Below are 25010 nucleotides of genomic sequence, written 5' to 3' on the forward strand. Positions count from 1 at the left end.
TTTAATAAATAACAAAATGTTTTTTTTTTTTATGCCTTTGCAACTCTATTTAGGACATAGTATACAGAACATTGAGATGTTTGATAACTGGTTTTGCTTTGCATCTGAACAGTTATTTTGTTGGTATAAACCATAGCAATTAATAGTATGAACATAATCATCTCTATTTACATAGTGTCTGCAATGCAGACATGGTGCTGGGGATTTATACATACTTACTAATTTAACTCACAGAATAACCACATCAGATAAGAACTTTTTAATCCACACTTTATAGGTGAAGACACTGAGGCACCAAGTATAATTTGCTTAAGTTCAGAGCCAGGAGGAAGTGCTGTAGGGATCAAAATTTTCAGCCTGGCTCCAGAGACCTGCTCTCCATCACCACAATACGGTCATATACAGCATAGGTGAGCCCCAGAGTTTCCCCTCTTAGCTCCTGTTTCTGCTCGGTGTCAAAGCAATGCTTAATGAAAGGTGTGATAATATGCCAATATTGATTTCAGGGGCACATAACATAATAACACAATATCTTATAATTAGAGAATATTAATAAGGTTCTACTCTAAAAAATACTCAAACATAATAGTCTCAAAGCCAGATGAGTATCAAGGTGAAGGGAAAAGAAAAAAAGAAACTTAAACCAATAAGTAGTTTTGCCAAATCTATCTTATACGATCCAAAATGTTACCTATTTGCCTATTAGTCGTGTCAGTCTGTCCATCTATGTACCTGCCTATTCCACAACTTTTTATTTTTGATTCAAGTTTTACACTGTACTTTCCAAATTAACCAGTCATCTCCTTAGAAAATGGCTTGCTTTGCTTTTCTAAGGAAATAGGATCATCAACATTTTTCCTTTTAAAGAACAATACAAAAATGATGTGACAAATGTCAAAATAACAGTTTTGCTATGCAAAGTATCACAAAGTTTTGCACAAAGGGCATTGAGTATGATTTAGTCCTAGTACTGGAGAAGATAGAAAAAAGAACAGGTTGGGTATTCATTCCCGGTCTACACAGTCTCACAATCCCAGCCATGAACACAAAGGATCTGCATCTACCAGAGAAAAGTAAGATAGAAGATGGGGGAAAGGATGGGGAAATATAAAAATAGTCTAGAGCTGGGGATTTAGCTCAGAGCAGAGTGCTTGCCTAGCATGCTTGAGGCCCCAGGTTCAATCCCTGGGACCCACAAAAAAAAATTTTTTTAAAGAAAGATAACATGTAGATTCCCTGCTGTCTCTCTCAAGCAGATGTGGTAAAATGGAATTAAGACTTTAATGAAGAGCTTGAACACAATGGCTCTACTTCCAAATCACCATGGTCTTGCTAATATTTAAAATGTAGAAAACTCTTACTTATGGGAAAAATAGAAAATAAAATTACAACTGGACTAAGTAGAAAAAGATATGAGGTGTTATCAACATTCACTAAAGTGTAAGGATAAATACATTGTGGGTTATAAATGAGATTATAAATAGCACAAAAAAGTATAGAAATATTACAACTACTGTAAGTATAGTCTTCTAGACATAGAAGGAACCTTTAGGAGTAGAGGGCTGAGCCAGGCCTGGTGGCACACACCTGTAATCCCAGCTGAGACAGGAGAATTTGTGAGTTCAAAGCCAGCCTCAGTAACTGGCGAGGCACTAAGCAACTCAATGAGACCCTGTCTCTAAATAAAATACAAAATAGGGCTGGGGATGAGGCTCAGTGATCGAGTGGCCCTGAGTTCAATTGCTGGTACCAAAAAAAAAAAAAAAAAAAAAAGGAGTAAAGAGCCCAGGACTCTAGGAAACAAGTGCCATCTGAAACCTTGGTTCTCACACACAGATTGAAAACCTGCACTATCCTCGGAAGATCCCCTCAAAAATCCTCTTCCTAAGTCTCACCAATAGAACACTTTGTCCTTCACACCACTTGGAAATTGGGACTTTCCCAGGTACTAGGGTGATTTTGAAAAGGAAACTTGCTTACTGTCCATAACAGCTTTACAACTCTGATAAGAATATAGGTTTGAAATTTTAATGCACATAATTTCTTCTTTATGTATTTTAAGATATTCCAAACGGGGAGTGGCCTTCCTTGAATGTACCAATTAAAATAAGCTGTAGAGGAATCATAACTTAGTATTTACTAAAAAGTAGTTTTTGTTTTTAAAAGAATCATTATCTCATGATACATATAAAATAGTAAGGTGCATTAATATGGCATCATCTGTAGATTTTTATTAAGTAAGATCCTAAATCCACCACAAATGAGATTTACTTTTATGTCTTATTTTCATTTGATTATATAAGAAAGGTGCCAGTACTTCCTTCATTTTCATTAATTATGGTGCATACTCAATACTGTACTCAATAACTGTTTTTTTTTTTTGCAGAATTATGCATTTGAACATTTAAAGTAGCATTTATGTATAAGAGGAAATTGAGGTAAGTACACTAAACTCCCTCACTTATTTTTAGTATCCAAGTTTTAGCCTCATATAACCAAATAATGTTAATGACTACATCAAGAAGACTTAATCTTGAGCCCTGAAAAGACCTAGTGGCTTGGAGACTGTGCATTCTCCTTTCAAACTCATTCATCATTGTATGCACAATTTTTACAGACTTGGTCACCACTCAGTACTAGAGTGAAAAGAGCAAAGCAAAGGGAATACTGGTGGAGGCAGGTACCTGTATTTTGCCATTTTAATGCTTTTTTTTTTTTTTTTTGCAAAAGAGTGGGGTATGACCATTATGTGATTTAAAAAAAAAAAAAAAAAAAAAAAAACCCTGAGCAATTATTTTTAATAAAAAATAATTTATTACTAAACTGTGCTTGGTGAAGATTAGGATGCACAGAAACTTGTGAATATATGTTAACGTGCTATGATGATTATGCAGTCAAATATGATATTTCAATAACAGGGCTGACATACAGAGTAACATGACAGTTAAGAGAGTATAATTAATTATGGAGATACCTCAGTAGCAGTTGGTAAACAGCCATCCCCAAGCCTCCCAATTGACCCTCACCAGTGCTCAGGACATTTTCCTGGAATTCCCCAAATCCTACCACAAGGCAGCAGTGGAGCAGGAAATTCCCAGCATAGCAGGGCCTTGGGGGATCTGCTCCAGCCCTGCAGCCAGGCTCTGCTGGGTTTGGTTGGTGTCTTTACTGCACCAAGTGTTAAATACCATGGTCCAATGATTTATCATGCAATTTTCCCCCCACATTTTATTTCTGAAATCAGGAGATTTTTCTTAAAATCAAAAAGTAGTAGGTGTCTCAGTTTATTAGGCAGCATTTTTCAGGGGCAGCTAAAATAATAATGCAACTTATAATCAATGGTGCCTTAGAATCAGTGAAGTAAAATATTTTAAATATCATCATTAATAATGGTAAAGATCAATAACTGACCCAATGGCTCTGGAGGCTGAGGCAGGAGGATCACAAGTTCAAAGCCAGCCTCAGCAAAAGCAAGGCGCTAAGCAACTCAGTGAGACCCTGTTTCTAAATAAAATACAAAATAGGGCTGGGGATGTGGCTTAGTGATTGAGCGCCCCTGAATTCAATCCCCATTACCCTAAAAAAACAAACCAAAACAAAAGATCAATAACTGACAATTAGGAAGTCATATGTAACACTAAGAAGGAAAAGAAAAAAAAACTTAGCATACCATTCTGGCTCCATTTTCAGGAGAAAGGCAAACACTATAATGCTCTAATCATATTCCAGCCCATGAACTATTTGAAAGTGGAAACCAAATTAGATACTTGTAATTACCTTCAAAGCCATCATTATCAATGTCGCCAAGATTAACTATGGATTCTCCAAATCTTGCAGCATATTTGTCACTTCCAATGAGCACTGTTTCCATTTCATTCATTATTGCTCCCTAGATAGGAAGGGAGAGAAAAGGTGTCATCATAACACTCCCTGACAACTTTACACATGATTTACTGCTGTAATTGGATATGGATTTTTTTCTAATGTGTCAAACAAGTTGGACAAACTACAGACAGAGAGCTTTAGTACACACATCTCAGTTCAATTCAATAAATATTTATTGAGTATGTCAACACATATAATAGTATGATTAGAGCTCAGAGGACATAAAAAATTGTCAAACTCATGATCCCTTGCTTTAAAAATTCAATAAATCATTTTGATAATTCAATTTAACAAATATTTATTGAGCTCTTACTAAAGACAATGCGCAGTACAGAGTGAACAGGTGAAAGAGGACAAGGCAGTGTGTGTTTCAAAGGCTCTCTCTTTCCTTAAGACACCCACAGTTACAGAGAGAGCTTAGTGCAGCATGCAAATGACTTGGAAATACAAACTGCTTTGCAATAGCAAGAAGTCAAGAAAAAACACTTAACTGAAGCAAGCACAGAATGTCAATAACGAGCAGCAAGAAAAGAAGATCTAGAAGAGATTTCCTAAAGACAATGGCAAGCAAAGTAGCTACCCAAAGAAAGGTATAAACTTGATGTATAGAAAAAACTATGAGTAAAACCCAAATTCCAAAGGATTTGGCTACAATAACTGGTTAATGAATAGTATAATGAATGAGACCAAAATATCAACAGATTTCAACCTTACAGTATAGAAATTTGATTGTGTTGGAAAATTTACTCTCACAGTAGCAAATGATAGGAAGCCACTGGGAGGTTTCTGAGTTTAGTGACATGATTCAAATTGGCCTTTGGAACCTGATCCCAGCAGCAATGGAGCATGGCTTGGTCAACTGATACTTCAGAAGTTGGAAAATGAGTTATTACAGCCAGACATGTAAAAATGAGCTGTTGTAAGAACAGCTACCAGTCCTCTTGCAAACTCTGATCATCCTAATCCCCTGTGTTCAAGAAAAAAAAAAATGTACCACTCATCATAAATCCTTTCCTCTTCTCAAGCAAATCTATTATTAGTCATTCCCTAAACACATATAATCTTCCCCTTGTGATGTGTCCTTCACCTTTCAGTTTCTAAGTGAAAAATTCCTTTTCTTGTCTCGCTCAAATATTACTTCCTCTGTGAAGCATTATAGATCCAAAAGGGAATCGTTTGTTCCACCTTGTTTGTACTTACAACATGCCATCTGCCACGTTGCATTCAACTCAGTTTATCCAATGTTTGATGTCCTCACCAGATCCTGAGGTCCTGGCATCAGGACTAAGATTATTCTCAGCTCTTTTTATGGTCTTTGTTATATTCCAGGTATTCACAAATGTCATTTATTTTATTCTAAGCAAACCAAGAGGATGTAAAGATCTCTGTAGATGCAATCACTGACATCAAAGTAGTGAGGGATTAAATCATAGGAGGGGTAAAACTGTTTGCTCCTGGGAAATGCTAACTTATATAGAAGGGAGACAGACAGGGTCCAGTGAGGACAGTCAAGATACATGTATAAGACAGTGCAGTTCTGAAGTAACTATCACCCTTAAGTATTCTCCAGTCACAGAGAGCAGTGACCAAGAGTTCTCTGGGGAGACCCAAGAGCTATTTTAGTAGAAGTAGGTAGAAGACAGAGTCATTCGAGTGTCATTCTTTCTCCAGTTCATTTCAAAAATAATCTTGGAGTACCTACTTGACTAGGAGTTTTCCAGGACCCGGGGAAACAGTCACATAAATAAGACAGACAATTCCTCTCTACAGAGTGTCTGTACTCCAGGAGAATAGACAATAGCAAACCAGATAAATAAATATGTTATGCCACTTAGTGGTTAGTGCCACTTCAGACAAAGACATAGGAGGGTAGACGGTAACAAAGGTAGGCTCATCTATATAAGAGGATTTAGAAGCCAAATCCAATTACTAATTGTTCAAGAGTGGGACCTCCAGGTAAGAGGGTTGCCTAGTGGGCACGGGTCCTCCCTTGCTCTTTAAGGAAAGGATTTTTGCTTAAAATCTCAATGGGAAAAGAGTTCCTATGTTACTTTATTTTAGGAGTATTGAGCTACTGTTTAAATTTTCCTCAAATAGTCATAAAGAGAGACATTTGCAGCATGAACATATAGTGGGCATAAGGAAGACCATTTATTGATATGTGAAATGTCTATGGAAGAAAAATTGGAGTCACTATTAATGCATTCTAATGATCATTGTATACATGGCATGCCTTTACTATTAAATTTAGATTTAAACACAGCCTATGAAATCCCAGTGTGTAACTTCCCTACTCTTTATCTTGAGCTCTGAGATTCTCCCGCTTTACAAGGCTTGAGTGTATTCACTCAAATTACACAGATCTTTGTCTGACACTTAGAATAGGAACTTATTAAGTGCTATGAAGCCATTGATTAAACAAGGGCACAAGTACCTTCTTGAAACAGATTTTACTTTTTTGAATCCTACTGAAAGACAATGTGCCCTAAGAAATGAACCAATTTTCTCACAAGTCTGAGCTTGTTTTCAAATCAAAGGAACAGGCCAAGAAGATCCCATTAAGGCCCTATCAATTCTTTGTTTTGATTTAATGTCAAGAAGCAAGGCTGGCAAGATAAGACCAGCAGAACTCTTCAAATTTAAACATCAAGTCATCAATTTCTATTCTAACACACTGCCTATGATTTAAAATTTAACTATAGTCACTAATCATCTATTTAAAAAATATACCCACTTTGGAATAAATCATGACAATTTCAAATTCTTATCAAGAACATTATCTACATAAATTGTGCATTAACATTGTATCAAAACATCTTATTTCTAATTGTTTTCAAATCATGAAAAACTTATAATTTGTATTTTCTACTTCCGGTAATATTTTATAATTTCTTGAATCAAAAAGACCTTAACTATAGAACCACTTAAAAGTCCACATTCTCAAGGCTATATAAAAATCATTCTTTTGAATTAGATTTGTGTCAAAATAAAACGAAATGAAATTTCAAGTATACAGTGTGTTCACTGTGAATGGAAAAATTCCATACCGATTCATGTCATATTTCTGGGGTATCCAAATGAATTGGCTGGCCACTCAGAACCATGTTCCATTTCTCTTTTAGACAGTATTAAAATTTTTTATTTTTGTCAATACAATAAGCCTAAGAATCTACAGTCTCAAAATCTTGGAATAAGAAGAGTTTCAGTTTCAGTGGTAATTCACATGTGGCTTCCAGTTGCAGGCAATCATACATACCAAACCAGAGTTGAGGTACACGAACACCCTTCCTTCCTCCCTGATGGCACTCTGCATGGGAGCTCCCACGAGGAGGTCTGAGAAGCCATCTGCGTTGAGGTCCACAGCACAGACAGATGCTCCAAAGTATGAGCCAAGCTGTCCCAAAGTAAATCATACCCAGTCATTGAGAAAAAGGCAAGTACTTAAAAAAGCCCCTGGTATACCAAAGGTAGAGATATATTACCTTTTTACCTTTCATTTCATGTAAGATATTTAGCTCTTTTGCATCAATGCTGAATATATATGCCTGCAAAATTAGAGAAAGAATTAGGGAAGTTTATACTAATATCAAAGTTTCTCTTTAAAAAAAGCAACTTATTTGAAGAGCAATTTTTCATAACATGTAGTTGTTCAAATATAAAAAAGTGTAGTTTCAAAATTTTTATAAAAACATTTTAGGGGCTGGGATTGTGGCTCAGCAGTGGAGTGGAGTGCTTGCCTAGCACATGTGAGGCCCTGGGTTTGATCCTCAGCACCCATAAAAATAAATAAATAAATAAATAAAAACATTTTAGCTACAAGAAAAAGTTTAGGAATCCATTTTCACATTAATGTGCCTCACTTAAAAAAAAGTGACCCCAGAAATTATCTTACTGATCCCATAGAAGGAACAGAAAATATTGTTTGCCTCATTGTTCAAAGCTAAGACTCAGAAAAACTGAGTGAGCAATGTTCACATAGTTATGAAGCAAAAATAAATCAAAATAACATTTTCTTCTTTCTTCTGGTCTTAGCAAAGGACATGTAGCTGACTCCCATTTCTTTTGGATAAATGTTAACCAGTAAATGTATTCCCTGGACAGCTTTCAAGAACTTTATATTATAAACTATTTACTTATGAGAAAAGCCTCATTTAACTTACATAATTTTCTTTAAAGATTTTCTGCTAGATTTCTTCTAAAACCATATCTCTTTCCCAAATCCCATTAATGCAATATACTGTTCATCATTTCTAATCTTTTATTCCTTAGAATTTTTGCAATTCCTCCTTTGATATCATATTGCCTCATGCAATTCAGTTGAAGCTTTGTGAAGAAATAAAGATAGAAATGGAATTCTTACTTTACCAATCTGCTCATGTTGAGGGGCTCCTCCAACTACCTCAGTAGTATGCTGACTCCGAAAGTGACCAGCTCCAACTGAGTATCCTTCAAGAAACAGGAGAAAGTACGAGGATCATCATTTATAGTGAGTTAAATAAACACTAATTCAGAGAATTAAATATGAGACCAAATTCAATACAACTATATTAAGCAGAACATTAAGAAGGCTTAGCATAATGCTGAATAAAACATTTATTATGTTTTAAGCAATTTTGATATATGTGTTATGAAACTAATAATATGGTTTATATTTTCAAGTTCTAGAAATTGAAAATATTATCTTCATATTTGGTTTGTTAGTCTCTGTTTAGCATCAGAGATTAACTTCTGGGATTATAGCTGAATTACTGGAGAGGATATAAAACATTTTAAGCTTTGAATAATAATCTTCCTAAATTTCAGCCTTTACCACGAAATCTTCCTGCTGTGGTGATTTATAACACTAATGGTAAGATTTTTTATGTGATAAAAGGCGTAATATCCAATTGCATTTCTTATAATACTTCACAATATCCTTCAATCATAAGAAAATGACAAATTATTGGTGAATGGGTTTGAGGGTTAGTTACTACTTGTTTTATTGTAATTATTTCGAAGTATAAAATGCTCAAATTTGAAGCATATACAATTTAAGCAAATCTATTTTCTAAGAATCTACAGGAAAAGTATTTATTTTACTGTTATGGGAATTAACACCAGAACATTTTGCATTTCTGTAGAAACACAGATGATAAACTGTTCTACCACTGACTGATGAAATAATAACGAGCACTGGGAGAACAATGATAAAAATAGTTACGTTCTGGAAAATATCTAAGAACTCACGTAAGGCAAAGGTTAAGGAGCAATTTTTAGATGATGCTTCATAATGTCACCCCTTATCCAAAATGCTGGTGACAGTACTGTTGGCTTTCATTTGGTCTTTCAAGAAACTGCTTTTACATTTTCATACATATGCTTAAGTGAGTTTACTCAGATACAAGTCTTACAAAAAGTTTCTGGGATATAGTGTGCACTCAGTTGAGACCACCTTTCGAATCACTTTACCTCATAAAAGTACAAGTCTGTTTCCAAAAGTGAATTGCAAAGTCACTTAATGTAGAGCCAGGAATTGTAGTCTAAGAACTCTAGCATGACAACTGGAGTCACCAATGTCAATGTAAAACATCAAGTTAACTAAAGTTTCATAGAATGTGTCCTTCAGAGAGTTTTTGAACAATTTTCCTTATTTGAATTTACTACTAACTTTAGGCATAGATAGAGTTTGTCAATTTTCACAGTACCTAAATAACTTCCAAATTTTACTTGATTGCCTTTGTCTAAAAATGCCTTGTATTTATTTGTAGTTATATTGTAGATAAAAAGAGAGCCAGTCCAATAAGATGATCCTGGGGCTCCCATCACAATTAAATCCTGTAAGAAAAAAAAAAAATATCATCACTTGAAAGTTAAATGTTACCACCCAAAACCTCCTCCAGATATACAAGATTATAAGAATGAAGAGAATATATTTTTAGAATGAATTTCTGAAATATGAACATTTTACCAAAAACATCAGAGGAAAGCCAAAGAAGCTAACAGATTTCCACCTAAAAGAATTTCAAAGAAGAAACATTGCAACTCTCACTTCACATTTATCAGTGGGCTTTAGAAAGCAAAGATAGAATCACTGAACACTAGAGTAAGCTTTGGAGAGAAAGGTAATGTGGTTTCTGTTAAAGAAAATTGAACATAATTCATTAATGCTCATTATGAAAATAATCATGTGCTGCCAGAGAATAAAAGCAAGACTTAATTTATTTCAATTTGCAAAAGACCACTGATGATTTCCTTCATGATGTTGGCTTAGGAAATAAATTAGTCCCCTGGAATTTGGGACTAAACAGGAATTGAGGCAAATTCCAACAGAAGGAAGGTGGACTATGTCTGGTATATTCTATTCTGAAACCTGCAGTGATCAAACTGATAAAGCATATTTCTAGATTTTACAATTGATCATGAAGTTTAAAAAGTCAACTTACATATAAACTAAAGACAGCAGTATAAGCATTTATTAATAGTTAACATGTCCAGAAATTGCTAGCCCAAAACTTGATACAGCCTGGTCTCCATGGAGTCAAAAAACATTTATGCACGCATAATAGACTTTTAAAAGAAACTGAGAGAGTTAGTGGTGAAGTATAACTGTGACCTATCATAGTACACCCTCAAATTTTAGAAGGAGAATAAGAGTTTGGGAATATATCTGATTTAGGAGGACATTATTAAACTCTTAAATTTCTTAACTATTATCATTTTAATTGAAAATCTTGGAATCACACTTCTTTCCCCTTAACTAGAACTTAAATACATGGATATACTCAATACCTAAGTTAATAAAAAAAATAACTTGCTACTTTTGATTTTCATTAAATTCTAGATGAAAATAATATTCTTTAATACAAATCTTAATTGTTTTTTGTGTTATAGCCATCTAAATATGTATGAATATTTAGCAGTAAAAGTCAAGTTGTAATATAATTTAAGAGACATTATTAAGATGTTACAGAATTTTTACTTCAAAGCCTAACATTCCTCTAACTTTCTGAAGAATTAAAGGTCCAAAAGTAATCATTCATAATAGTTAATTTTTGAATTATTACCTCTGTATAAAAACTAGATATTCCAGCTTGACATGATGAAAAATTTTCTCCAAATTTTTTCACATAATCTAAAATGAGATACAAACAATTCAGTATTACATCTTAAGGTAAAAATATAACCCTCCATAATTTTTTTCTTGGAAATACTTACAAATATGCCTTTTAAATTCTACATTTCATACTACTTCATTAAAACTAATAGTAATTAATGTAATTTAAAAATCTCACAATCTTTTATTAATCTTTAAAATATCACCATGAAAGGTTAATAAAAACCCATCTCTTGGTACTTCTTCTTCATGGGAAGAAGATGAAGCATATGCTAGAAAATTTGTCAAGCAAGTACCTGAGGCAGAAGCAGGCATTGTAACTGAGCCCACATTCCACTTATAATTTCAAGGTGAGCATTATATTCTGATGTACATACACATACATGGTAAAATGGGTGCTTCATCAAATCAACACATCCATTCCCTCATAGGGACCTTTTGTGTGTGACTAAAGCAACCAAAATCCTTCTTCTTGGCAAAATTATAGGACATGCTATGCTATATTAAATATAGTCCTCATGCTGTATATTATAGATCTCTGGATTCACTCACTAATGCAACTTTGTCTTTGTTTCCTAGATTATTCCCAGTTGAAACATTCAAGACCTGTAGGGAGATGGAAGGTGTCTAGCTAACAAAGCCCTCGTGAATGAATGCTTTCAGAATTCACGAAAGAGACACAGCTTTGCTTCTTCTGAAGAACTGACATAAGAACCTCTCTCTATGAAAAGAAGGATCAGGGAAACATCTTCTTTTTAGTTTTGATAACAGAAAAATTAAAGAAGCTGCTATGGCACTTATATTACCATTTGCTGCTATGATTTTATCACTCTTTTCATATCTTACCTGATCCTGTACTCTACAATTTTAGGTATGGTTTTAGGTTTATGCCATCTTGAATTTTTTGGTAAAATGTGGCTAGATATATCTAAGCAAAACTAAAATTCTACTATGAAAATGTTTAAAAGTTTTTAAATCATAACAGACAACAGAGGTGTTACAGATGCTTAGACTGAGTTGTATAATAGAGAATATTTCTTTTTTATTTTATTGTGTCCACAGGTAAAATAGAAATATTTATAATATAAACTTCTCCATGATATCAAATTCCAGGAAGGAAAGATCTCAAATAGCTTCAGAATCAGTAACTGAAATAAGTACTTGGCCTACTAAGTTTTTCCTGTTAATACCAATTTTCTTTAGATGCTAGGTTTTTGGTTTTGTTTATTCAGTTAGAAAAATTGGAAATTGGCATTCAAATTTCTTGGTTTTTCCTGGTATTTCTTGGTTTTGTAAGGATGTATTTTTAGAGTTTTAGTTTTGTTGCAAATAACATTTTAAGAGTCTAATGCTCGACCGACTCAACTAGCCAGGTATCTACAGATACCATTTTAAATGGTCTGTTGACATTTGCCCCTCACTTTGTTTTCCACAGTTGTTATATTCTAGTTCTGTATGTAAAATACCTATAAGATAGAAATCCCACAGGAAAGATCTTTCACACTTAAGATCTTTCTCCTGCTGTTCAAGGAATACATATGAACTGGAGGGGAAAAAAGAAATGATGAATGAGAAGGAAATGCTTACACTTATGCTTTGGATCCTTTTGATTACTGCTGGAAGCTAGAGGTAAAGCAAGAAACTACTCTTTTTTTTTTCCAACCAGATTTTTAAAATGCAATTTTATAATTTAAAGTATTCAATATTTGCTGGGCATCATACTCACTTATAATGAATTAAAAATAAATTTAGTGCAAAAGTGGGTAATTACAAACTAGCGTCCATCATTTCTCAAATTGAACTGTAGAATTTCTTTTTCTAAAATCAAGAAATGCAATTGTGAAGACTAATGCTACCTTTTATTGGATAAAGTAAAGGAATACTTTGAACAGTTTAAAATACAACAAATAATTCAGAGACTTCCATCTTCCTTGCTAAACTTCCAAATCTGAAAATTTAAAAAAAAAAAAAATTGCTCACTTATTTCTCTTGATCTAGTTGATATCAAAATTATGCCTTACCTTGATAACATGGAGCCATTCTCTTACTCAGTTCTGTTCGTAAATTAGAAGGCATTCCATAGCAAATACCAGTAGGGAGCTTATTTTCATTCCTGATGTAAAATACATTTTTCCATCTATGCCCACAAGCCTGATAAAATAAAAGTAGAACAAATTATGTGAAAATTGCATCCATGATATCTGATTTTAGAATTGATCAGTGGGCCAATTTCAATACCTACCACAATGGATCCATTCTCTCCTGGTTGTCTGGAAAGTGTGACACCCAACCACTGATTATCTCTCTCTTCCAAACAAGTCCTTCCACAAGGTTCTCCATGAGGGCTACCTAGAGCATTTGAACAGGAGTTTTTCCATTAGTTGTCTTAAAAACAATGTTATTGTACAAGAGCAGAGACAATAAATGTAGACATTCATTCCCAATGTTTTCCCTTCAACTGCTTCTCTCATCTTAAAATCAGTGCATAGTTTGGGGGTAAATGTGAGTCAACTCTGTGCTAACATATTGTCTCTCAAGCAAGAGAACAATAACCTCTTTTCTCATGAGAAGGAATTGTAAAAATTACCTCCAATTGGGAAAAGGGACAGGAAAGGGGAGAAAATGCAAAATGAACTTAACAAAATCATGCTACGTTTATATATAAACATACTAGAGTGAATTCCATATTTATGCATATGTATGAAGCACTAATCAAAAAATAAATACATAAGTGAAACGACAAGAAAAAGAAATGACCTCCAATTGATAGAGAGACAGCCTCAATGATATGGGTTGTGGGGAAGCCCACTTAAAAACCAGCATAGTTACCACAAACACAAATGCAGTGTTTGATACCTGGAAAAGACTTTGCGTTTTAGTTTTAATCATTTATCTAGTGAAATAAGCAACATTACCAGAGCACTTTGTAAAATGTTTCCTGTATGGTCCTCAGCAATTAAGACACAGTTTATTGAATCCGGAAAGTGATGAGTGAGCATGCACAAAGTGGAACATACAATTAGCATACTAATAACGCATAGCAATTTAAAACAAACTGCTCTATGTTTCACATTTAGTGGAATATGACTCATGTTTTCAATAAAGATAAAAAGACTTGGGAAGCTAGATTATTTTAAGTATTAAAAAAAAAAAAAACACCTTCCCAAGTCTTCCCAAGTCATCATTTAGGCAAATTCATAAATAGCTAGGGGCTCAAATCTAGATAAAATATGCATGTGCTGCTTCCTACTTCTAAACCATAAATAAAAAGTGATCTTTTTCAGTGATGATCTTTTTCATTTATTTGCATGACTTCATTTGTAGCTGGATCCTATTAGAACTTTTATCAAACTGATTCTAAATAAATAATTTGAGGGAAGAATAAGATATAGTATTTTCTCCCTGCTTTCCTTTCCTCCCACTCCTCTCTCCTATCTTTCTTCCTTCTGTTCCTAATTTTAACACAGAACCTTCTTTGTCCACCTGAACCAGATTTTTTTTTTTTTTACTTAATTGCATCTCTCTTAGTTGACTCTTGACAATTTTATTTCATCTGTGCTCAATTCCGATGGCAGGTAAATACATTAGGATAAATTTGAATACAGATGTGGGACTTGTGTTTGTTTACTTAATTTTAAACACTGTTACCAGGTACCAAGTTTTATACATCTATAGTGAAACTCTTTATATCCTTCTCTATATCATTAAATGTTTTCTCTAACCTTATTACCTTGACCCTTACCTACAACATCCAGGGCACACTTGGAATATCTACATAGATAAGGCTAATATTTTGGAAGAGAAACAATGTGCACTAAATCTCCTGGGTAGGAGAGATTTTGCAAGGGAAGCAATGGGAAGATATTTATGAGTACACTTGTGTGCCTCCAAAACATAATTCAGGAGAAATACTATCCTTAAGCACAGCTGAACTGAAGAAAGATTCCCAGCCATTCCTCCAGAGAGGCTGAGTCAGGGGTCCAGCTGAGGCCCTGGCTGCCCCAGGTGTTGTGATGGTCACGAACACTGTTAGAAGGGAATGCGGATCATGGTTTTCTGGCCAGGTTTCCTGGAGAATAATGACAATTCCCACTCGTTGGTAATGGCTTCTAGTGGGGATTAAATGGAATGGAGACTAAGGACAGGCCTGGAAAAAGAACCCTGGGCAACCTAGCAATGTCTGCTTCTAGCACAGGAAGGAAGTCAAGCCTTCATAAAGCACAGGGTCCAGGAGGACACAGGTTTCTGTGGTCAATATAGGAACCGAAGGAAGGTAGGAAGGAAAGCAAGAGAGAGGTGAAGAGTGGGGAAGAGGGAAGTAGGGAGGAAAAAAAGAGAATGTTGAGTGGGTAAGGTTTAACATAGGGGGTTATTAGGTCCACATGATGCCAAGCCAATAAAACCCAACTGAAAAAAGTTGGCAAAAAGAAATTTTAGTTTTCATCGTGATGCAATTTTCAGTTTGACTTTTCACTAAAATCACCAGTTTTTATTTTTACTACTATCAAAGACATATAATCAACAGTCATAAGTAATTTGAGGAAAGAATAAGATTCATTAATTTCTCCCTGCTTCCCTTTCCTCCCCCCTCCTCTCTCCCACCTTCCTTCTTTTCCTAATTTTAACAAAGAACCCTCTATGTCCACCTGAACCAGATTTTTTTTTTACTTAATTGCATCCCTCTTAGTTGACTCTTGACAATTTTATTTCATCTGTGCTCAATTCCATCTACCTGAGGTTGAAGTTCCTGTTATTTAACCCAATAAACATAGCCATGAATTTCCTCTCAGAAAATATCATTCATTTCTAAAATCAGACTCAACAGAGTTGATTTTCCTCCTGCTAATTTGCCTTTGTTAAGGACTGGGAAGGATGGAGGTCACAAATATGGTACATTTAATTGTTATGGACCAGGCTATAATGGGCAATGACCAAACAGATTCCATTTTACCCTGAGACTCCACATCATGTAATAAATGCTTCTCCCATGAGAACTTCCCGCCTCTGTACCCATCAATAATTGCTTAGCATAGCATGTCTGGCAACACAAAATGGCAATTCTTATACAATGTAAAATTGTTCTCTTTTTGGTTCCCTTTTCTTTAAATTTTTAATTTTAATTTATGAGTTTATATGTCAATTTTGGTACCAAACACATGTAGTCATGACAATACACCAATGTACATACATACACAAAACAAAGACATCCATAGCTTATTTTTCAAAACCTATTAGATTGAGAGCTAACCCTTGTAAATTGGCCTGTGAACGAATCAGAATGTAAAAGAAACCTTCATAGTTGGATAAAATAAGTCTGATCAGAAAAAACATATTAATCTAGGTGTGGCAGATTAAAATTATGAACTTAAAAAATATAGACTTTAAAAGCCTTCCTGGTCTCCATCCTGATGTGGTCCCTCTCATGGGAAGTGAAAATTGTTAAGTGACAAAGGCCAGTGTCCTATCCCTCCCTGAAGGAATTTCAGAAGATAGCAAGGGAGCCTGCTTTCATTGGTCTCCTAAGGAGAACCCCCTCAGTTGGGGTCCTGTTCTAAACCGGTTTTTCTGGTCTCTTGGATGGTGGCCACCAAAATCTTAGCCTGGAATTCTGAAAAACATTTATCAGCTAGACTGTCAACAGTTAAAAAACTTTTGGGTCACCTCCAATAGTTGGAAGTTATTCTGAAAACCCTTTTATTTTTGAAGTTTTCTGCGAATATCTGGGACTGATTGAGAGACAAAAGCCAAATTTCCTAGACAAAATGATGCTTTTACATACCTTAGAAATGATAATCCTATAAAACTCTAATTCTAATCTGCCCTTTATAGGAACTGATATTGTCTACTGTGCTGGCCACCTGGCCCAGTTCCTAAATGAAAGCAATTTCTAGAAGGCTTTTTTTACCTTTAGCTTTTACTTTGGACACCTATTGACAGCCATTTACATTTCAATGCAAGCCTTCCAGAGCACAATTAAAACCTTTTTAACCATTTTTTTCCAGGTTGGTTTGGATTAGGTTTAAGGCTAACAATTAGGGCTGGGGTTGTGGATCAGTGGTAGAGCCCTCACCCAACACCTGGGAGGCCCTGAGTTCCATCCTTAGAACCACATAATAAATTAATTAATTAATTAAATAAAGGTACTGTGTCCAACTACAACTAAAAAAATGAATATTAAAAAATTTAAAAAAAAGAAATAAAAGGAAGGTGAGAGACAAGAATTTAACAAGGCACTGAGTGTGACTCAAGTCTGAAGGTGGTGGCAAGTCACTGATGGGTCAGGTCTGTAAAAATAAAAGGAAAGTGTCTCTCTAGGGCAAACACTTAAAATAATCTTAGAAACAAACTGAAAGCAAACTGAGTTAGAAATTAACACAAACCAAAAAGGGGACAAACAAAAACAAATAACAACCAAGACAAGTCAAAAATACAGGACAGACATTATCTCCTTCTTCGACTGGACCCCAATCTTCAGGCTGCCCTCACGGTGTATTTAGCAGAGTTCTCTGGGCCTTGACTAAGACCTCTTCAGGCTCAAGATCACCTTGGGCATTACAGTCAAGCACTTGATACAGTCAAGTGGATTGATGAACCCCCAAAGCAGAGCCCCTGACAATCAGGTGCTCAGAACGTCTAAGCAATTACAATCAAGTCAAAGGGAGAGAAGAAATGAGGTAGTTCCCAACACATGCAGTTCCATCCTCCTTCAAAGCCTCTGGATTTACAGATGTGGGCCACACCAGAGCTTTCATGGGCAGGCTCAAATGGGTCACCACAGGAGATCCAGACCCTCACAAAGCAGAGAGCTCTCACAACTAGAGAGGGCGGGAGCTCTGTCTGCTTCAGAGGATTTAGGACTCAGGTATGCCTGAGAGCCACAGCCTTGACTGAGGTGATCATTTTCCTAGGGCCTCCAAAGTGTTAAGGCGAGATTGCAATAAATCACTGAATTGATCTTAAAGCAGGAGACTGAACCTTTATTCACCAGCCAGTGGTCTGGATCCACTAGCTGGCAGGCCAAGGGTCAGGCTGCAAGTCTACACACTTCAACCCCCTCTGGGGTTTGAGTACACCTTTTATAGTCCAAAACCATATTATTCATAAATGGCTGTTGCTATGATTCAAACCATAAACAAATGTCATGACATTTAAAATCCTAAGCAGAAGGGGGAGTGTTTCAAAACGTCCCTAGTTGACTACAAGTTAAAGAATGGTTACTAACATCTAATCTCGATTGGGTACATTGTCCAAGAAAAATGGGAACCAAAGAGAGAACACTTTTACACTGTATAAGAATTGCCATTTTGTGTTGCCAAACATGCTATGCTGTTGATGGGTACAGAGGTGGAGTGTTCCCATGGAAGAAGCATTTCTTACATGACGTGGAGTCTCAGGGCAAAATGGAATCTGTTTGGTCATTGCCCACTTAGCCTGGCCTATAACATAATGGATGCTATTATTGAGACTGCATTCAATATCTAGTAACAAATTTACTCTTCTACAGATAGCGACCCAAAAGTTTAAAAACAAACAGTCTAGAAACAAAACACTATGAAAATTACTTGATGAAAATGTCCAAAATGTACTTATGTGAAAGAACAGAGTATGGTCATCATCCCTTTCATAGCTGAGCTGTTTCCTGAGTTTTCAAAGGAAGGCTAGATCCCGTGCCCATCAATAGATGGATTAAGAAAATGTGGTGTATGTATACACAATGAAGTTTTAATCAGTCATAAAGAATGAAATTATGGAATTTCCTGATAAATGGATGAAACTAGAACACACGCTAAGGTAAAATAAGCCAGACTCGGAAAAATCAAGGGTCTACTGTTTTCTCTCACGTGGATGTTAGAGCAAAATGAGGGAAAAGAGGCTGGGGTCAGATATCATAAAAATACAGGAAAGATCAGTGGAGTAGGTGAAGGCTGAGAGGGATATAGGAGGGAAGGAAAAGGGGGAGGAAATATGGAATAAACTTACTTAAAATCACACCATATGCATGTGTGAATATACCAAGTGAATTCTACCTTTACATATAGCACTAGCCAAAAACAAATGAGTAAAAGGAAGACCAGTAAAGGAAGGAGAACAGAGGGAAAGGGAAGAGGAGGGAAAGTGGGAGTCACTGGGGACTGTAGTAAAGTAAATCAAATTCCATGCCTGTTGATTTTGTCAAAAATGAACCCAACTATTATGCATAACTATAATGCTCTTTTAAAAAATGAAGGCCGGAGACACTCTTGCATTGAGCTGTTTTAAATTTAATACTGTGTGCTACCTTCTCCTTGAATTTGCTCACCAAGTGACATTACAATGTCCTTCCTGCACAGTCTCACACTTAACTGCTACCCTGTCCCACTTTAACATTGCTCCCCTCCAATCCCTTTCTCTCTATGCCCAAGCCTCCCTCAGACCTCTGGGAGAAGGGCTGCTCTGTCATTGGGTTATTCTAGAATGAATCTCATAATGAAGTTCTGGGTCTTTATTTCCAAAGTAGCTCATGCCCTTTCCCTTCCCTCCTCCTGATACTAAGTTAAAAATAATGATTTGGGGGAACAGAAGAACAACCCTCCAGAAGCCACAAGAAAGAGATTATTTACCCAAGAATAAATGTAGTAAAAGCTTTCTCATGAATCTAGTGGTAAGGCTGATTTACCCCTGAGTGGAAAGAGATTTCAAATAGAAAAACATGTGGTAGATGTGTATTCAGGGAATACAAGGGTGGGGTTAAACGGCACTAGAAGTAATCTCACGTGTACTTGTTTCGGTGTGGTTCCAAACAATAAATGACTTCTAATTCATAGATAAGATTTCTGGTTTGGGGACCAAACCCAGGGCCTTGTGCATGCAAGGTAAGCACTCTACCAACTGAGCTACATCCCCAGCTCCTGGTATTTGGTAATTAGCTGTCACATGTACTGTTAATCTACTCTTGGATAACAGAGATTCCTCCCAGCATCAGCAGTCAAGGGCCCTTAGACACACAGGATGTGATCACTCAGGAACTTTCCATGAAATTAATATCCTGTAGGAAGAACGATTTTCATTTTTGCTGGAGTTAGCCACATTTATTTGTTTACAACTCCTCTGGCCTCCTTCCAAGCTTTAGTAAAGAGTGACCTCCTTTATGGGGGCCAGGACTGTATCTTGTTCATCATTATCTCACCCCCAACACACAGCCCAGAAGTGTGTGCTGAAAGCAGAAGGGTCTGTCACAGGAAACAATTCATAGCTTAGACTGGTTTGAATAAGCTTTTTCCATTTGTGTTAATTTAAAATATGTATACAAAAGTATAACTATGAAGGCAAAAAGAAAATTCATGAAAACAATGAAATTATGAGACAACTGTTCTTTCACACACACACATAAAAATAACTATTCCTACTAAATAATCAAACCCACATACTCACATGTAGCTGTGTCTCCTTCTTTTTCCTCTGCTTCTACCACAGAGAGCCCTCAACAGCAATGGCAGTACTGAGGCTTTCAGCACTGGTTACCAGACAGGATCAGCTCAAAAAACAACCTAGAAGCCCCACTACTGCTCTAGGTGTATTTCCTAATCTCTGAGAACATTTTCCCCTTTTGTGTGGTCATGCCTGCAAAATCTTGGCAGAACAGGTCAGACCTTCACATCATGAAATGCTTTTCTCTCTTAAACCTGTGAGCTCCAGACTCCACCCTCTTCACTTGCTCCTCAGCCTTGCCTGGACCTCAGCAACACCTGGGGGAGTTTTAAACAAATACCAACACCTGGGTTCCATGCCCTGTGACTGGGTCAACACCCAGACAGGACAATTTTTAAAGCGCTCCCCAGGAAGCTGTACTGTGCAGTTGGGCTTCTGAGCAATGATTCTGCAATGTAGATGATTATGGCTTTTCCTGTATTGTGTAATATTGGGAAAGTAAGACTGTTCTTTCAAAAATAATTGTAGTATCTTTTCGTCTCCCTAAGCTTCAGATAGATATTAAACTAGAATATCAAATGTAAAGCAAACTTTCTTCATGTAGAGATAGAGTATTTCTAATTTGGTCAAAGATGATGATTATTAGAACTGTCATGAGAAAGCTAATTCTCGTGAATTTCCCTGACAGAACACCATAAATAAACTCAGATTATCTCTATATTTTACCCAAATGTCATGCAGCAATGATTTATAATCTGGTTTTCAGTTCAGCTCATACATTACTAATCTAAACTCACAGTAAATCAAATCAGCTCCATAATTGAAAAACTACTTTACATGGTTTAACATAAAAGAGGTCAGCAGAAATTAACATGTGATAATTTTCCATGTGTCTGTACAACTAGAGTGACTAATTCCTAGCATAGTTCAATGCATTTTCCCAGTACACTGGAAAATAACAAAGCCACATAAAACCCATTCTCCTTATTCTAAAAACGAAGACCCTTCTATTCCCCTCCTCCCTTTTTTTCCCAGTATGGGAAACAAAATAGAAAAAAAAACAAACATATGCTTACTACTTCAGTTTTTTATTTCCAACTACTGACTTTTATCAGTATATGAAAATGTGTATGTAAATGTAAATAGATGGTAATTTTGAGAAATGAATATAAAGAATCTTAGTACAAGACCAGTTAGGTAAACTCTCACCCCCAGCCCCATTTTTTTTTTTTTCTTAGAATTCACATCACCATTGCTCCAAATGTAAAAACTGAGATAGGGACCAGGAGAGATGAGATACTCAACCTTGGGTGTTGCCTCCACAGAGGGAAGATTGTTTTGCTGACAGTAGCATTCCCAGGACTCAGTGTCTTACAGAAAGGAGTCAGGAACTCAATGTGTATTTGCTGATGGAGGGAATATGGAAATACCTTACATCACCAGAAAAATTCCTTACTACAGTGTACTTCTGCAAAACTGTCACTAAACTCTCAGGGATGGAAAGAGAACTTTGAAGAGGTCTTTTCCTTTTACTACTGTTCTTCTCTACTTGTCTACCAAAACATAATTTCCTTAACTTTCAAGATAGTAACAGATGGTCTGAAGGGAAACAGTGTGAGTTTGAAGATCTTTACCAAGTGTGACTTATGAGGAGGAGGATTTAAGATGGAGAATCAGCTAAAGCCCACAGGATGCGCCTATCTCCAGGTTTCTGCAAGGGCGGTGGGAGTAAATGAGCTTTGTGTGAAACACCTGAACAAGAGCCTGGCAGAGAAAACACGAAAACCTTAATTGATGTTGATATCATTACCACTATTATTTTAAGGCTAAAGCTAAACATTATTAAGCTGCACATATACCACAGCATACATCCACACCCATAAAACACAGGTAGCACATCTGTTGGGGAAGCCTTGTCATACACAGTAGCTCATTTTTTTATTCTCTCAGTAGTACCAGAGGGCTGTATTGTCGACCCATTTTTACAGATGAGAAAATCAAGACTTCTAAAAGTCAAATAACCTGCCAGCACTTATAGTATGGGGCTGATAAATGGAAAAGGTCAGAATAAAAATAACATCTTTGATCTTTCAGTAACTTCCCAGTATTCTAAAACATATACCATAGAGCTCTACAAATATTTCAGATGTATGAATTAACTGAATTCGATTTCATTTCTTTTTTTTTTCGATTTCATTTCTTATATCTTATTTCATCTGAAAATATGTGAAATATCACAAATCTGCCCCCAGCCTGTAAATCAGCTTTCTATTTTTCAATAAAAATGTCCCTTATGGTGACATATGTCACTTATCCTGCCCTCCCCTTTTCCTCCATTGTGATCAGTTCTCAGCATTCTGGTATTTCCACTGAGGACATAAGGACCAAAGGGAAAAGGTCAGTCTCAAATTTCTTTCTATACTTGCTCACAGTTCCAGTCATGCCATGTGGGTGGGGTAGCCTGGGACTTTTTGATGCAGTTTTATGTCTGCTCTAAATGCCTGCACCACTGCACCGTGGCTTCCCCATCTGACACTTGTCAGAGGCACTCAGTCTGAATTTCTCTATACTAAGACAATGTGCAACTTCTCTGATCTTTCAAAACCCATGACACGATTTTCAGGAAAACAGCAAAAGCCCTTACCTCCAGAAATTACTTTCTTTTAAAAGTTGAAGTTCTAGGCCACTGAAAGATGTATGCTATGTTTTTCCAACTCTTCCAATCTACATTTCTTTTAAATATTCTGAAAAAATGAAAGACTCTTTCTTGTTCTATTCTATGTTTTATGAAGAATCATTCAGTTATCTTTTTAAAAGGAGTAATAATCATTGAGGGAAATACTTTTATAATTCCTTTATCTACTAAAAGCAGAATATTAGAAAAACATACCTGGAATTAAAAATGAACAAATCAATTCAAGCGTGATAACATTATAAAACCTACCACTTCAGGGCTATGAGGATTACAGAAATTTATCCCTGTACATACAAGTGTGTCTGGTACCTAGTAGGTGTTCAATAAATGGCAGATGTTTCTTGCTCTCCAGGGCATCTACATGCCATTGGTTTGGACTAAGCCAGCAGAGGGTGATCAAGGTGCTATGAGATTTGAACAGCAGACCTCAGGTCTGGCTCTTTCATTTAGCTTTTCCTATCAAATCCTAATTACTACAAAATCTATTATATTATTAACTATGTACTTTTCTCAAAAATCTAATTAAACACAGCGGTGATGTTTCTAAGAGATAACAGTGATGTTCATGAATTTGACAGCAATAAAAATAACTTTGGGTAATTAAAAATTAAATACCCAAGTTTTAACGGTGACACAGGACCTAAATGTTCTAAACTTCCAACACTTTTACTGTCAGAGAGTCTCATGGCAAACAAGAATCAAAAACCACATTAAACATCCAAATGAGAAACCATTCTTGTAAGATTTTTTTCCTTTAGGAAAATCAGGTCTTTAATTATCACCTCAGATGGACTAAGCCAAATCTGATAATGGCTAATAGTCATGTTCAGATTGTGTGAGCAATAGTTCATATAATCATAGACTTGAAAAGGCCAGGTATTTCAGTTCTTTGTCCTTTTGTTTTTATTCTATTCTGAAAAGGGGCTCAACACAGAGGTGAATACACTCAGGGAGTGGCACCATGCTTTAAGGTTTAAACTTGATAGATCTGGGTTGATTCTCAGTCATCACTAGGCCTCAGTACTCTAGAAAAACAAGGTCCCTGATGAGCTCAGTTCTAGGTTCAGCATCTCTACCAGAGCCCTTGTTCCCAGACTTCATCAAAATCCTCCAGAAAGCCAACGCAACTCTTTAATAACTACAGCAGAAAAATGTACTCCAACTGATATATTTGGAGAGCATAATTCAAGGAAGGAAAGTTATTTTCTAATTATTTTTTCTTATATTTGATATGTACTGAGCACAGTTTCACCACATATAAATACACATTTTTAATTTTTGTAACATCCCTCTGAGGTATTATCATCAGTATCTCAGTTTTACAGATGGAAAAGCTTCAATGAGGGGAGACCAGCTTGTCCAAGGTCACAGAGCTAACAAGTAGGGGAAGGATGAGTTAAAATTCACATCGGTCACCACCTTACAATGATTCATTAGTATTTCTCCTTGTTAAGGATCAAATGACATTTGATCATTATGACATTCCTCATAGAAATAGAAAAAACAATCATGAAATTCACCTGGAAAAACAAGAGACCCAGAAAAGCTAAAGCAATCCTTAGCAGAAAGAGTGAAGCAAATGGCATCACTATACCAGAACTTAAACTATACTACAGAGCAATAGTAACAAAACCAGCATGGTATTGGCACCAAAATAGACTGGTAGACCAATGGTACAGAATAGAGGACATAGAAACTAACCCACAAAATTACAAGTGTCTTATATTAGACAAAGGTGCCAAGAACATGCATTGGAGAAAATATAGCCTCTTCAACAAATGGTGCTGGGAAAACTGGAAATCCATATGCAACAAAATGAAATTAAACTCCTCTCTCTCACCATGCACAAAATTCAACTCAAAATGGATCAAGGACTTAATGATAAAACCAAAGACCCTGCATCTAATAGAAGAAAAAGTAGGCCCCAAT

The 25010-nt window shown here is 35.9% G+C and overlaps 1 protein-coding gene across 1 annotated transcript in view; it reads right to left on the bottom strand.

The window, feature by feature from the left end:
- Positions 1-25010, bottom strand: part of Itga4 (integrin subunit alpha 4) — an 83796-nt gene that overhangs the window by 48115 nt on the left and 10671 nt on the right. The window contains exons 3-10 of the mRNA XM_027943944.3: positions 13221-13327; positions 13000-13129; positions 10929-10996; positions 9570-9699; positions 8246-8331; positions 7368-7430; positions 7142-7279; positions 3778-3889 (exon numbers count right to left, since the gene is read on the bottom strand). Of these exons, the coding sequence (XP_027799745.1) occupies positions 3778-3889; positions 7142-7279; positions 7368-7430; positions 8246-8331; positions 9570-9699; positions 10929-10996; positions 13000-13129; positions 13221-13327 (834 nt within the window). The remainder of the gene's footprint in view (positions 1-3777; positions 3890-7141; positions 7280-7367; positions 7431-8245; positions 8332-9569; positions 9700-10928; positions 10997-12999; positions 13130-13220; positions 13328-25010) is intronic.

Source organism: Marmota flaviventris, chromosome 11, assembly GCF_047511675.1.
Source record: "Marmota flaviventris isolate mMarFla1 chromosome 11, mMarFla1.hap1, whole genome shotgun sequence".
In the NCBI taxonomy this organism is placed as follows: Eukaryota; Metazoa; Chordata; class Mammalia; order Rodentia; family Sciuridae; genus Marmota; species Marmota flaviventris.